Source organism: Gobio gobio (assembly GCF_949357685.1).
Source record: "Gobio gobio genome assembly, chromosome: 13".
Classification (NCBI taxonomy): Eukaryota; Metazoa; Chordata; class Actinopteri; order Cypriniformes; family Gobionidae; genus Gobio; species Gobio gobio.
In genome coordinates this window covers 17787845-17803863 of record NC_137106.1, presented here as the reverse complement: position 1 = coordinate 17803863, position 16019 = coordinate 17787845, and the positions used below count along the sequence as shown (strand labels likewise).

The 16019-nt window shown below is 38.5% G+C and overlaps 2 protein-coding genes across 2 annotated transcripts; one reads left to right on the top strand and one right to left on the bottom strand.

The window, feature by feature from the left end:
• On the top strand, nucleotides 1–13583 carry znf839 (zinc finger protein 839). Its single transcript, XM_079833546.1, has 7 exons — nucleotides 1–1049; nucleotides 1893–2780; nucleotides 2862–3044; nucleotides 6225–6317; nucleotides 6458–6604; nucleotides 6687–6821; nucleotides 11879–13583. The coding sequence occupies exons 1-7, from the start codon at nucleotides 243–245 to the stop codon at nucleotides 12542–12544; spliced, it is 2919 nt and encodes a 972-aa protein (XP_079689672.1). The 5' UTR covers nucleotides 1–242; the 3' UTR covers nucleotides 12545–13583.
• cinp (cyclin dependent kinase 2 interacting protein) lies at nucleotides 13340–14878 on the bottom strand. Its single transcript, XM_079833547.1, has 4 exons — nucleotides 14481–14878; nucleotides 14247–14379; nucleotides 14040–14169; nucleotides 13340–13822 (listed from the first exon to the last, which is right to left on the bottom strand). Exons 1-4 carry the CDS (start codon nucleotides 14645–14647, stop codon nucleotides 13620–13622), a joined length of 633 nt encoding a protein of 210 aa, XP_079689673.1. The 5' UTR covers nucleotides 14648–14878; the 3' UTR covers nucleotides 13340–13619.
• Nucleotides 14879–16019: the final 1141 nt, after the last annotated feature.

Genomic DNA, 16019 nt, shown 5'->3' with positions numbered 1-16019 from the left:
CTCCGTGCTATCGTCATCGGTGGCATGGACGAGAAAACCAATTGCCTGGCTACCGTTACCTTCGTGAGTGTCTCTGGATTATAACCGTAGTCCAAATTAGAAATGTTTTGGGCCGGGCTTTGAATCAATCTCACACATATTACTCACATTTTGAGTATTAATCGCCTGCAGGCAAACAGCTTCTTTTCGCGCTCTTGTGAGGATCCCTACGTCAGCTAGCAAGTTTTGCTCCTGTAAACAAAATGGCGGACAATGAAAACGATATTAATTCTGCGTCCAAATCTGCTGCAGCGAAAATGGAAAACCTCGACGCGAGCGAACCCCCGCCGCAGCCCGATACGACACAAGCCCAAGGGGAAAATAATCTAGAAGACGCCAGCAACACGCCGTCCACCGCAGAAGGGGGCGTTGATCAAGGCCTCGTCGAGTTAATGCACAGCGAGTCGGCGTTGGATGTCAGAGTTGTGGATGGTACGCAGGAGGTGCAGATCGTGAGCGGTGAGGTGATAACCGATCAGAGCATCATAACGTCTTACGTCCAGGCTACCGCAGAGGCCGGTATGACGGCAGAATGCACCACTGTAAGCGGCGATGTCTTAAACGCTCTTGCACCGACGACCACCATCATTTACGTTCAGCCCGACGGCAGCTTCGTGGAAAGCTCGGGCTTAACGGCCGAGGAGCAGCAGCAATTAATCGAGCAACTATCGAAACAACAGTTAGTCCATGTGGCAGGGACTGAGACAGTTGTTAAACCCTCCACTGCCCCTATCGTGGACGTGCAGCAGGTTATAGTGAGTAAAGCACAGGTGATCGCCCAGGCAGAGCCAGCTACGACCCATACAACTACCCCGAAGATACTACAGAGATCTGTCACAGCGCAACCGACGTCCTACATTACACTGGAATCCAGTAACTTGCAGTTGGCGACAGCGATCCAGCCACAGCCCGTCAGTATCGTGCAGAACGCGTCGCAGCAGCTGCAGAGCGTCGCCAAACAGGTCGCGCTGCAGCAGTCGCAGAATGGAGCCAACACGACCACCCAGAAGGTACGATAGAGTCTTTCATAAGTCAGAGAGATTGTATGACAAGACTCAATTATTTACAGTGCACAAATGGGACTGAAGGGTTTCTCAGTAAATCTATTAAGTAAGTAGTTCCTTTTCCTTCCTTTCCTACCTACTTCCTGTCATGTATATTCATTTCTTCCACAAGGATTCCCTTCTTTCTGCATTTCCTTCCTTCTCTACTTCATTCCACACGTACTTCCTTTCTTCTGCACAAAAAAATACTTTCCATTTTCCACAAGTATTTCGTTCTGTACTTACTTTTTCAGTGCTTCTATGTGGGCGTACTACTTTTTCTTTAGCACATGCTTCCTTCTATACTTTTTTTCCAAAATTGTCCTCCTGTAAATTCTCCCTCTCTTTCTCTCAGATTTCCTTCCATACGTCTCTCTGTACATTTTTTTCACAAGCATTTACTTCTGAATACTTTTTCTTACACAAGTTTTTCCTCCTTGTACTCCCTCGCTCCCTTTTGTGTCTTCCTTTCCTTCCATACATATGTATTACATAGAGAAAATATACAAATTATCAAGTTCTTTAAGATCCTGTCAGACTGTTGGCATGAGATCCTATATTAATTTTTTGGTTTGGTTTCCACTGTTGTATAATAATTGTGGTATTTGTGCAGAAATAATGGTTACTAAGTTTTTGTAAGTCAAACCAATTCTTTCTTCTTGTAATATTATGATGTCAAATGCGTCCTCCTACCTTCTGTTTAGTATTCTGCATAAAATCAGTCAGATATTCTAATATGCGTGAACTGAATTAGTCCACAGACTGTAAGCAAATTATTTAGCCATTTATCTCCAATGTTGTTTTTCACAGGCAGCTGAGCCCATCCAAATTCAAGTGCAGGCACCTCTGAAGCAAGATAATAAACAACGGCAGACAACTCCAATAACAATTTTACAGTCACAGAATCTCTCAACCGGTCAGCCTCTGGTAAAGGTTTCAACCGTAGGCACATTAAGCAGCCCACAGATCATCCACATCACCCCTGTGCCTGGACAGCAGCAATATTTCTTACAAAACCCAAGCGATCCTCCTATCCAGCTTCTCCTTCAGAAACCGACTCCTGTGGTTAGCACAATTTCTGTCCCAATTAGCAAGGTTCACGTCCCTGCACCTGCCACAGTTAAGAGTCCACCAGCCAAGCCAGTTGTTCCTACCCCAAAGATCCTCGTGCCGTCTCCGAAAGTTTTATCTCCTCCAGCCAAGATAACAATGCCTACCAAAGTTATTACTGTGGAAACAAAAACTTCAACTCCAGCCGTTGAAAAGGACACACAGAAAGTTAAGAATCGCCAGAAGAAGCCTCAAAAAATCCAGACCCGCTCTGGTCGGGTGTCTAGACCACCTAAGCACAAGGTGAAGGACTACAAGTTTATTAAGAATGAGGACTTGGCAGAAAGCCACCAATCCGATTCAGATGACTACTCTGAGATAAGTGTGGAGGATGAGGAAGGAGAAGAACACCGGAAGAAGAGCTCAGATGTAACCCTCAATCTCCGTGACAAATCCTTTAAATGTGACACCTGTGATAAAGCATACATCGGCGTCGCCGGTTTGAACAGACACTATAAGCTAAATCCCACACATGACAAGAACCCGACGCCACCTCAAGCAGAAGACCTCTCCAAAACTAGAGACGAACAACCTTCAGGAACTGAAGTTACCGATACTAGTCATGTGAAAACACTCATTACTCAAAAAGTAAGAGGATTTGTTTTGCTTGCCTGATACTTGGTGTATTTTTCCGATTCATCAAATAATCGCATGTTAACAATATTTCAGGTTCAAGAAATTGGCACGGTAGAACCCAGGAGACCTGGGCGGCCCAGGGGACCAGTACGGCCTGGCCGTCCTAGGAGGCCTGGGCGGCCACCTAAGAGAGGACGACCAGGAAGGCCACCCAAGTACCCCAGAGGAATGAGCTTGGAGCAGCAAGCACAAAGACAGAGAAATCGGCTAAGAGAAGTATGATCTAGATTGCTATACATCTGTGTATAGCTTGCTCTATTTAGACCTCCATTCTAGGTGGTGTTTTTAAAAATAATGCTTTGTTTTAGTGATTTTTCACCATTATTTCTGTGGTTTGTACTCTCAAATATTTGATGCGTTCCACTTATGAGGTAGTGGCATTATGTAACTACTGAGTAAAATGCTAATGGTGGGGGCTGGGTGATATAAACATAATGTTATAACAGTATTTTGCTTGATACAGTGGGGTGCAAAAGTCCACTTGTGAAAATGCTTCTTTTTTTTATTACAAATTAAGAAACCGTGAAGTTTGAATTGACTTAAATTCCATAATGTCTTATGTGGCCCATTCACACCAAGTATGATAATTATATTAGCATCTATACTAATGCACAATAATGCTGTTTATTAATAGCACACTGCAGTTATGTCGTCTGATGCTTTAAACTCTTGAGCTCTTTAAAGCAGAATGGATTCTGATTGGCTGTCAATGTTTTTAGTGTTCATCAATAGGATTGGGTACTGAAACCCTACCTCACATACCTAGTACATATATAACCAGTATGTAACTGGACCAAATCGGTACGCAGATTTCGGTGCCTCATTTCCATGCCACTTAAATTCAAACATGCTTTGCGCTTGTCACACATCACAGCTATTCAGTGTTTTCAACCACATAATGTTTATTTTAGGTTTCAGACATTTAGATGCACATACAGTAAGTACTAGCTAAAATACATTTATAGTTTGTTAAATACACACTGATGTCTATGGAAGCGCAATAACAATCATTTCAGTTATAATTTGACTACCCCTGACAGTGATTTTAAAATGTATTTGCCTGAAGGTCATTTCTTACTTTTTTTTGTTTAAGCATTTAAAGTGAAACTTTTATTCTCCTATCTTCACAAATAATATATTATAATGCAGTGGTAGAAAAATATTTATATCAGATACACATTGTATATGTAACTTTATAGTTTACTCTATTCTTCTCCCAGTTCACTTACTTTCATGTATTTTGTGAGACGTGGATGAATTTGTGATGAGAATCCGACAGATCCGATTCTCTGAATTGTGGCGCAAACTAACATGGCGGCACCCGTTGCGCATTATAGATCAACTAACATGATCATTATAAAGGGTTTTAAATGACAAAACACATTCGCTTACACATATTTGAAAATCAGAATATCAGATCATGACATCGTTAACAAGTTTGTGAATATTTTGAATAAAAAATAAATAAAAAGCGATACATCTGTCATACAGCACTATTGTGGCTGTGGTGTGTCACTTGAGAAGCATGACGCTTCGCCATGGAAATATAAAGGCGATGCGTTCTAAAATATTTAGCCAGAGAAGGCAATATGGTCTTATTTCTGCAATATAATTGCTGAAACTTGAAGCTGGTTTGTAGCATACCAAGAATACCGACTACTGTTATTTAGTGTTAAATTAGGACTATTATAGTTGGGTTAGGTTTTATTTTAGGTTTTGTATTTATTTATATTTAAGTATACTTAACTTTTAATAAATTGTTCAATTTAAAGATTTTTTTTTCAAATTAAAAAGCCATTCTTTAATGTCACCCACTGTCGTTTTGTGGCTCTTTAAAAAAATAAAACAATAAACCTTTAGGCACCGTTACCGTTTTAAAAGTATAAATTTGGCACTGGTATCGTAAAAAAAACCAAATTATACCCAACCCTATTCATTAGCTGAAATGAAATCGCTCTGGAAGTGATTCCAACGAGTGATTCTGTGTCGTTATAGTTGTGTTGTTGACTTCCCTATTCTCATAAAATTAGAATTACTATTAAAACTTTATAGTTATTGTTCGTAGTTTAAACACACCTTTTAGGTTCTTTTATTAGTCTTTTCATTTTATGTTTAAATTTTTTTTAAACAAATTCACATGATCAATGTTACAAATTTGCTTATTTGATAAATGACTTCGAAATGGTCCTGAATCTGAAATGCTTCATGATATCTTTCACATTTTTTATAATCCTATAACTTTGTTTATATTTCCATGTTTTTTTATTAGTTTATTTGACAGGGACAATGCAGAAAAGACATTGCTACAATTTCAAGCAGCCGATGCTCCACATATAGGCTTCTGGCCAAAGGCTAATTTTCAGCCCCAGTCCCTGTTTAGGCTTTTTTAACAACAATAAAACAATCGCACAAACAACAAAAAATGTATGTATAAAAAACAATGATAAAAGAAATCTAAGACTGTGTATAACCATCAATGTTCACAAACCTGCTTTTGTTTGATCCACTTTTTTATATTTGTTTGAAAGATGTTTAACTCATTTTTCATTTTTAGTTCAACTGGCAGGCTGTTCCAAAGCAGTGTACCTTGAACCGAAAATGTGGATTGTGCAAATTTAGTTTTCCTCTTCGGTACTTTGCAATTCTGATTGCAATTCTCTTAATATGTTGTTTTGTTACTAATTGCCATGTGATATCTGGAGCAAGATTGTTTATACATTTAAAAAACATTTTAATAAGAGACAAATTTATAAAATTTTCAAAGGTAAGCAGATTATACTTTTGTAAAATATTACAAAGATGCCATCTAACTGGTTTCTTGTCCAAGATTTTTAGCATTTGTTTATATAGGGATGTAACGGGTTTGATAGTCTATTGAGAAACCTGACTCCAGACAGTCACACAATAAGATAAATGTGAAAAGATCATTGCATGCATGTATAACTTCGCTGCCTTTAGGGGTATATACGGCCTAATCAAATAAAAACAATTCAAGTTTGTTCTGATGGTCCTACACAACCCATTATATGCAGATCAAATTTTAATTGAGGATCTAGAATAACACATAAATATTTTAAGTCATTAACTGTCTATATTAGATTTTAACTGCTAGATTTTCTGTGTGAACTGATACTTTTAAACCCTATTGAATGTTTAGATAGAACTGACACTTTTGTATGTTTGACACTTATGACCCCCCCCCGACTGTGAAGTTAAAATGCATTTGCCTGAAGATCATTTCTTACTTTTTTTTTTGTTTAAGCTTTTAAAGTGAAACATTTATTCTACTATATTATAATGCAGTGGTAAATATTCTCATGGCTGCCAAAAACTGAAAACTGAATTAAATCACTAATACTATACTGTGGGTATTGAGTATCTTTCATCTTTCTCCAGTTTATTAAACAGTATGATGATGAAGATCTCATGGAGATTGTTCTTCCCCGTCTGGCCAGAGTCATGACTGTATGGGAGTTTGTGCTGATGAAGGTATGTTTGGATGTTCTGAAATGTGATAAATTTTTGAATTTCGCTTTGTCCATTTCTCACTGTTGAATCAAAATGTAAAATACCATGTTATTATGTGTGCTAGCATTTCATGCACGCTTACAGTGTCCTTGTCTCTTTAGGTGGAGAAGGGCTACCCATCAAAGCAACAGTTCCCGAGCGTGTACCATGAATTTGAGCAACTACACAGTCAAGTGAAGATGATGGCCCTGGAATATTTGCACACTTCACCAGCCTCTCGGCCAGCTATAGAGGTCAACAACATGGGAGTAAGTAATTGCTAGATATTTAATCATTGCAGCTTTGTGATCAAACTTGAGTACATGCCATAAAAATGTACTGTTGATCCAGGTTTTACAATCTCTGGGTATAACCGATCCCAATGCACTGAAACTCCTGACTTCCTCTGAGGGACAACAAAGTCAAAAGACAAATCAGTCAGAGCCAAGAACAAACCAGGCCACCAAGAGTCTACGGGGTATTGAGGTACGTTCTGTGCACAAATAATAGGGACTTTAAGCAACGGCTTCTGATTGAATGCAACAGGGTTCTGGTGTTCTATTGCACGTGCATGACTTTAACTGCTACTTCGTGACGTTCTACTATAACAGCTGATTTGCCGTTGTCGTTGATATGTGACCGATAAGTAAATATTATGTGGCATTTTAATTGTATCTGTATTAGGGATGTGACGGTGAGAATTTTCCCACTGTTTAATCGATCACCGGCGGGGGCTTTTAAATCACTAATTTTAACCCGAGAGTAAAACAAGCATGGCCACACAGGCATTCATAGCGGTGTGGAGCAGCGTGAGTATTTTCTATTATGGAAGTTGAGCTTCCATATGAATGAACAGAAGACACTCGCTCTGCTCGCTCCACCCGTACGGAATGCCCGAGCGGTCGTGTGCATTTTACGTTCACTTTAGAATTAGTGGCAATTTGGGGGTGAATTACTTGAATGATGTGTTCAAAATTTGCCCTTCATGACAACTGTGAGGGGGGGCACCGTTAAATATATAACTTATTTTAAATTATATATTTAAAATATATAAAATTATATATTTTATATAATTCATCCGTTTAAATTATATTAAGCCTTAAAGTTCTGCAGACCTGCCAACATGTATGCATTTTTCGTACTCGGCACGCATTTTGACCCTTTGGTACGCTTGTACGATTCGCTGCTCTCTATGTACGCATTTTGTTGCATCTCGCATTTCGCCGGTTTCAGTGCAATCTATGACGTTGATTCTGCTGCTGAGCCACAGCGTGAAAGTGGAGTGAAAAGCTTTCGGCCAATCAGAGCGCTTCATTACCTCCACTTACATGCCCGCCCCTTCTAGACAAATGCTTCGAGTCCGCGCAGCGCGCGTTCGTTTCATTTCAGTGCCTCAAGCAAGCTAGGCAGGCCGGATAACTGCAGGCTTGCATGCCATGGCTGAACCGCCTCACAGAGATACGCTGTTGGCGGTTACAGCCGCGGATGACTTGACGAAAAATTATATTTTAAATAAATTTGGGCGAGTGGCGGTTGAACCAATCAAATGGAAAAAAATATATGCATTCTTAAATATTGTTACAGTGCACTAAGCAAACCTGCAAGCTATGAGCCCAGCTGTCAGTATGGAGGCCTAGGCTAAGTTACTTCTCATAGATATTTTAAAACAGCCAGTCGTTGTAGCCTACCCCTCAGGGAATAGGCATTTAAAACATAGACAGATTATGGAGTGATATAAAATGGCATCGGGCAATGGCAGCGCGAGATGTTCAGAAGAACCCAAGAGCTAAACTTCTACAAGCTCAATAACATCCATAGCAAAAAAAAAAAAAAAAAAGGTAAAAAAATAGTCGAAAAACTTTGCCCATCGTTTATTAGCAGATGTGCAAGGCAAGCGGGCAAGTTTTGGGTTGTTATGGCTAATTAAAATGTGAACATGCACGTTGCACAGTTGTTCCGTTGACTTTCAGTGAATTTTAATGAATGAATAGAGTTGGTGTTTCTGTAATATCAAAGCTCCATAATTAGTTTCTTGTATGATTTTGTTTGACCTGCTGGTATAAAATGAATTGACGTAACTGTTGTGTTGTATTGCGTCGCGTCTTGCCACATTCAATGTAGAAAGCATTGCTTTCGTTTGAGGGTGCTTAACTCGCGCCAGTAGACAAAAAGTTACCTGATTGTGACAGATGGTCGAATTCACATGACACATTATAAATTAGCATTATAGTCTCCCATAGCCTACCCTACAGTATCAAAAAGACCAAAGCCCTCTGATGCTGGGAAAATGAAAAATGGGGATAAAGACAGAGGTAAAGTGATGTAAAGAAGGAACAGTTTATCTAATTGCATAGTATTAAGATACTAGTAAATTAATGGCAGTTATTTTTACCTTAAACTTTATGCCAACAATTGTGCTGGGTTGTCTAGAGAGGCACCAGACAGTGTGACTTTACCTTAATCTTGTCAGATTTTTTTAAACGCATGGAATATCAGTTTTTTATTGATGTTTTTACTCTACAGTTGTGTAGTTTTGTGTAGTTGTGTTAAATTATATACATTTTTATTTATTAATTAAAATTCATATTTAATTTGATTAAATATTAAATTAAATGTACATGTAAATTAGTAATAATAGTCTATTTATATAATAGCAACATTTTATGTCAAATTCAAATAAAATATCTACTACTCAGTTTCATTCATAGTGAAAATATGAAATGTGCCATAGTTTAGTGGAAGATTGCTGCCATCCACTGGAAAACAAACACTTTTGCTATTGAAAACGGTAGTTTGTTATTAATCTTACTATTTGTGTTTAATCTGTCTTTGGGTCTATTTTTGTATGACGTTTAACCATCATCAGCCTTTTTTGTATATGATATCCTGAACACAATGATGGGTGTGCAGTAACTGTATAACATTTATGGTCTACTTGTATTTGGTTATGGAGTAACTAATAAATCGTAATTGGTGAAAGTATATTGTGTATATTATGTATTTTAGTGTTAGGTATCTCATAGATTACTTACTGGTGGGTGGACAACGGTGGAGCGTACATTGGCGGTGGGCTATCGGGTGCGCTGGGGGCACGCGGTGGGGGGTGTACTCATAAAGTTTCTTCAAGGTTGGCAGGTCTGGTTCTGCATAATTAAGGGCGTGGCCACTTGAGTGACAGGTGGATTGCCACTTTTGTCAAGCTTGGCGGGCGTGGTTTCAGCAACCAGGCACCTCAGCCCCACCCACATCCTGCCTCTTTGCTAATTTTCAGTTTTCCAAGAGTGACGTGCTGCCAAGATGGTGACGGCTGGCTCCGCCCCTTTTAGGCTTAAAAAAATGCTCTTTGGAAACCTATAGGTGACGTCACAGACACTACGTCCATTTTTTTATTTTTTAACAGTCTATGGGCTGAACACCAGTAACACAGACTATTGTAAATAATTTATTGCCAAGAGCAACCCCTTTCTTGCTTTAAAATTTAGTTTGTTGAATGATTAAATGATTCGTTTCACCATCCTCTTTATTGTTGCTTAGTGATTTTTGCATTCGCATTCTTTGGCTATGACAGTTTACGATCGCAGTTGCTGTTCCATCAGCAGCTGTTGCTTAAAGTCACTAATTCCAGTGAAGTCACATTGCTCAGTTAAAGGTATTTTTCAGAAATAATCATTCTTTTTAGTTGCTAGTCAGGGGCCTTAATATTAACCAACAATGAACAACACTTCTACAGCATTTAATAATCTTAATCTCAGAATATACTAGTGGATTTTAACATTAGTTAATGCACTGTGAACTAACATAAATACATTTAGTTTTTTTATTAACTAACACTAACAAAGGTTAAAAATTCTGTAAAAATATATTATATGTTAACGAATATATTATATAAAGCAAATATATGTTTTAATGCATTAGCTAATGTTAACAATTGAGACCTTATTGTATAGTGTAACCATTTTCATGTATAAAGAGAAACTGCAATTGTGATCTTATAAAGACAATATTTACATTGTTGACTTAAATATTTTTATGCCCAGTATTTGGGTAATGTAAGATAAACATTTAAATACAAAACATTTTTATTTATTTATTTACTTTTAGTAAATAATCTTGATTAATCTCATGATTTTTGATCTGCCTTTAGAAAGCAAAATTAAATGTAATATCAAATAGGGTTAACATGGTTAAAGTTGTGCTAATCATCTTTTGTCTACAGAACTGTTTAAAAGTTGAGTTGAGATTTTTTTTTTTTTATGTTTAAAAAAAAGCATCTTGCGTTCATCAAGGCTGCATTTATTTGATCAAAAATACAGTAAAAAGTAATTGTTACAATTTAAAATATCTGTATTTTATATATATTTTAAAATGTAATTTATTCCTGTAATGGCAAAGCTAAGTTACTCCAGCCTTCAGTGTCACATGATATCATTCTAATATGCTGATATGTTGCTCAAGAGACATTTCTTATTATCATCAATATTGAAAACAGTTACTTAATATTTTTGTGGAAACCATGACAAATTTATTTCAGAATTCTTTGATTAATAGAAATTTAGAAAGAGCAGCGTTTATTTGAAATAATAAACCTGTCTAAAGGCCTGTACACACCGGGACGAATATCGAACGCGCTTATCGCCAGCGTTTTTCGTGACGTTTTTCGGCGCGTCTTGAGTGTTCACACCCAAGCGATTTCCACTGGCGATGCGCCGAGTGAACGTGCACATTCAGTAGATGCGCTCCCGGTACACAAGGTGGTGCTGCGGCACTTACGCTTCTGACACTCGCTTGTCACACAGAAGAAAAGGAGAGACAGTATTTATGTGCTTGCCAAAACCACAGATATATTATGTCTATGGTAAAACCATTCACACACTTTTTGCTAACTGGCAAGCGGCATTAGCAGCCCAACTTCTTCTTTGTCTACTTACTACTACTTCTTCGTATCAATGCGTGCTCGGCAAGACCGTTTTGTGCTTGAGCGCCACCAAGTCGTGTTTTACTGTCACTTCAGCAGCTCCAGGCACGTGAACAAAAGCGCTGATCTCATTGGTCGGCCAGTTTTTAACGCGCCGCGTCAAAATAAAAAAACGAACCCGAGGCGTTTTTTTTTAAATGACGCTTTTACGCCTGGCGTTTTACGCGACGGTGTGCACACTCACATTGGCGCCCATTGTTTAGTCACGAGGCGTTAAACGTCGGCGATAAACGCGTGCGAAAATCGTCCCGGTGTGAACAGGCCTTAACATTAATGTCTTAACTGACACTTTTGATCAACTTGATGAGTTTTGCTGAATAACAATATTAATTATTTTTTTAAACAATCCATGGACTGCATGTTCCAATGTGTTTGAAGACCCCTAATTTAGTAGACGCTTTTATTCCTTTTTATCATAATTTGAGGGATTTGAACCTGCAGCCTTTTGATTTACCTAGATTCATAACATTACCTCTCCACTTTGAGCTGTTGTGTGCTACTCGTCATACTTGACAAAACACTGTTGACTCTGTATGGTAATCTTATCTACTCTTCATGTTATCCTTAGAATGCCAAAATGCTGCCTCCTGCAAAAAGATTTAAAATAGAAAACTGCAATGAAGAAACCAACGGCTATCAAGTTAATCAGAATGGCATCCAGAAAGAAGAGACTGTTGACTGCTCTGTGCTGCGAAAGCCTCAGGTGGTGCTGACCAGACTGGAGAACTTGACTTCTGTAGATCTAACGGCCGACGACACAACGCAGAGCGCAGAAAACGCCAGCTCGCCGAGGACAGAGGAAGAGCCTATGGAGACGGAAGTGCCGTCTTCGGATTCTGATGCTACAAAAACCGTGGAAGATCCAGAGATCTCCAAGGTCCTGAACAGCACCGTAGCCGTCGATATCGCGGATCAGATGGAACAGCTGGAACAAGCTCTGAGCACTGACTCGGAGTTTAAGAACTCGCAAGAACCCGCTCAGCAAGAGCTTCAAGAAGACCAGGCCGACGCTCTCGAAGAACTCGAGGCCAGCGAGGTGGTGCAGCAAGAATCTCCGGTTGTTATCCAGACAGCAGAGGGGCTTGTCATGCAGAGCGCAGAAGAGTTAGCCGCCAAAGGCATCGTCATTGTCAACGGGCCCGATGGCACAATGATGCACATTGAGGCACCTGAAGGGGTTCCTTTAGAGACCGTTCATGCCCTGCTGGGCATCGAAACCGAAAGAAAGACTTAATGGAGTCGCATCTTCACTTCCTGTTTTTGTCCATTATTCACACCATACATATGTTCTGTGTACTGGTGTTTTTTCAATGAACTTTTATTGCATTCTTTGTAAATTTGTATAAAAACAGTATTATTATATAATAGTGTTTTTTCTGTTTATACAACAAACGTCATTGTTCATTTCAAATTTTAGACAATGTTCACTTATGTTGGCATATCTTAACTATTGGTTTCAGAGGCAATGATTATGTAGCTGCTTGTTACGTGTCTCATGGGGAAAGTGACGACGCGGTGGCAAATGCTTTGCATATGTGACAACACACTAAATTTTGGAGGGAATCCAGTGCTTTTCATTTTGGAAAATGATTCTTTCACAACATGCACAAATGGGAGGAAAGAAAATACTATTTGCCAAAACTAAGTTGTGGACTCCAGCAAGGTTCAGTAAAGCTGTGGTAAGATTTTTTTGTGATGTGTCCACTCGGTGAAATCTGTACATAACCGTTTCTTTATGTTAGAAACCCAGGCTGTAGTTCTAATACAGTTTAAATTGGTACCCCATGACATTTTTTTATTTATTCAAACATTTTGTTCGAAAATGAACTCTTGAGGCTGAAAGTGGTCGTTCCCCAGAGGTCTGGCCAAAAACGGGATGTTTTTCATAACAGGCCGCTTTAAGCAGTGAGAAAATGCTCTAGATTTGTAAAACAAACTGAGACTTGAGGTGCTTATAATCTTAAAACTGCAGCCTCAGATGTTCCATGGTTTCCGTTATATTTAGTTGTTTGTCTAGTGCAAGTCATTTGAAAAGTTGTTGCACTATTTTATTACTTTTTATATAATCTCTGGTTTCTGTGTTTTTGAAACATCTCAGCATTTTTAATACAAAGGGACATGTTCAAATATGACATTAAAACTTTTGTGAGTGAGTTTATGGAGTTAAGACTTTGTATGGTTACAAGGTAATTATAACGAGAAAGTATTACAGTATAAAAAGAGCATTTTATTTTTTTCTGAGAGCAGGTTAAACAGATTAAAGCTATATACATGCCGTGATATGCTTTTAATTTGTCCTCGTGCATAGATTACAAAGGTCTGTGACCTGTTTCTAATAGCAAACTCTCTAGCAGCAGTTTTCCACTGTCCTCAATGTAGGGTTGATACAGCCAAGATGACAGGTAGACCATTGAAAGATCAGCATTAGAAGTGTGGGCCAATTCCTGTAGTATGGTCTTCTTCAGCGCCAACTCCTGCTTGTATGACTCGTAAAGCTTAGAAGATACTTCAGCTGCCATGAAGAGGACAAAGAAACACGTTTAAAAAGTTACATTTATGTGTATTTCAGATACTAATCTTTGCAAATAATATGATTAGACATGGTGTTCTTCAGGGGTTACATTTGCAGGGTAAGCAGATGATGACTGCACTCCTATATTAATCAGTATTTAGAACCAAACGAATTCTACTAAAGTTTACAGGTAATTATTAGCCTTTCTTTCTCTTACCAAACTGTTGAGTGGGCCAAGTGTGAAACAGTGGTTCTGCTCTTCCTTTCTCTCCATACTGGAATGCTTCTAGCTCACAGATCCCACGGTCAGCATGGACCATCTTCTCCATTTTTGACAGTATGTTTGCCTTTGGTGAAACAATTTAGACTACATAAAACTGGTCAAAAAGAAAATACCGGTAATGTTCCTTCTCCAAAAATGTACCATTTTATCTACAACGTCTTGTAACTTCACACATTCTTCCTCAAGCTCTTTGTTGCTCTGTTTAAGATTCTCTGAAAGGTCTCCAGCTGTCAAACTGCTTCCTTCCATCACCATATCAGACTCCATATTTGATCTGGGAACAGAGATGACAGGAAACAGATGATTGCTTGCAAATATTTGAATGTATACTACCATTTATTTATATTTATAGTTCAATAGACACATTCAACTTACTTTTTGTTTAGTCCCAGATTAACAATTTTAGTCGCAATTGTGGAGCCCTCGTCATTTAACCGCTCCCATTTCAGGATGAGATTATGCCAATCTGCGGCGTTGTCCTTTAATTTCCTTGCACTTCCAGTCAAATTGCCTTTTTTTCCTGGGGTCGTGGACTCCGACATTTTGCATTTATTATTATGTACAATGCAACAACAGCAGCTGAATTAGGTTGTGCTTTTCATCATATCGTAATATATTAACTGCGAGCAAATTACTTATTTGCAAATTCGTCTCCTCTGTATAGTTGTCATTTAATTCCCTCATTCAATCCAAGAATTTTGGTTCGTAACAATCAAAAACATCGCAGAACTCACGTGTTTCTTCTCTTCTCTACTTCTGCCGTTTCATGCTATGACAATTGCAGAGTCCGTTAGTGCCATCTAGTGGAACAGAGATGTCATTACATGTTATTACAATCCCCTTACTGAGTATTTAGCGGTAAGCGCACGTTAATTGAGGATAATGAAATCGTATTAAAATATTGAATCTGGATTTTGGTGCGGTATCTGCTCTTCCTCCTAGCCAGATATGGTCATCTGCGTCACAGAGAAGCTCTAGATAAACACAATGGGATTCTGGCAATGAAGTTTAGCTGTGGCCTGAGACACTGCTATCGTCTCCATGGAGTTAAGTTAGTTCCTCTGGTCTGGACATTTGCCTGTCTCGAGCCGCCATTTTGAGAGTCCTCCTGAGTCCATTGATCCCTACACTTGATTGAATGCAGGTAGGAGCTATACTTTTTTTTTTTTTTTTTTAAAGGAGTTATACAATTATTTAAATCTTTAGTGCAGCCTATTACTATTTAGTGAACTCTTGGTTTGTTATTGTAACGTTACTCCAGACCTCGCACCCACAGAGCAGGTTCTAGAGCCAGATGATTGGAATGTCAATCTTAATAATTTATTTAATCATGTTTTACATTCTCTTTACAAACTTTGTAATAAAGCTTTGTGCTTTGCCTCTTAGGTCATTAACAGCCTTGCATGGTGAAGTTTCGTGTGTTGCTGTTGTTTATATCAAGGTATGTGTAGGTTTGAGTGTGTTCAAGAGACACGTCGTCTAATTTGTAATGTATGATGTTGGTCTTGTCAACTGTATATTTCGGGATGTCCTCCTCGCCACTGCGCTACTGTTCCCTAGCATCAGAGCATTAGCTTGTCCAGTCACATGTGGCCCAATGCCCCTTTACACACCTGTCTATAATCAAGGTATTTGCCACACAGAATAACTGCCATGACCATGACAAAGCAGTATTGAAATGTGTATACATTTATTAATGCACTGCATTTGGGGGACATTTAAAAAAAAAAAAAACAAAAAAAAAAAAACAATTTAAACTAACACTGTATTCTGAAGGCACATTGTTATAGCTAGCTACTGTATTTTACTGTGATAATTAGTTCAAATAAGTAGTCACTTTTTGTTTCATTATCCCATATTTAAAATGAATTTACATTGGCAATATTATATAAAGGTAACAGAGGTAAAATAATT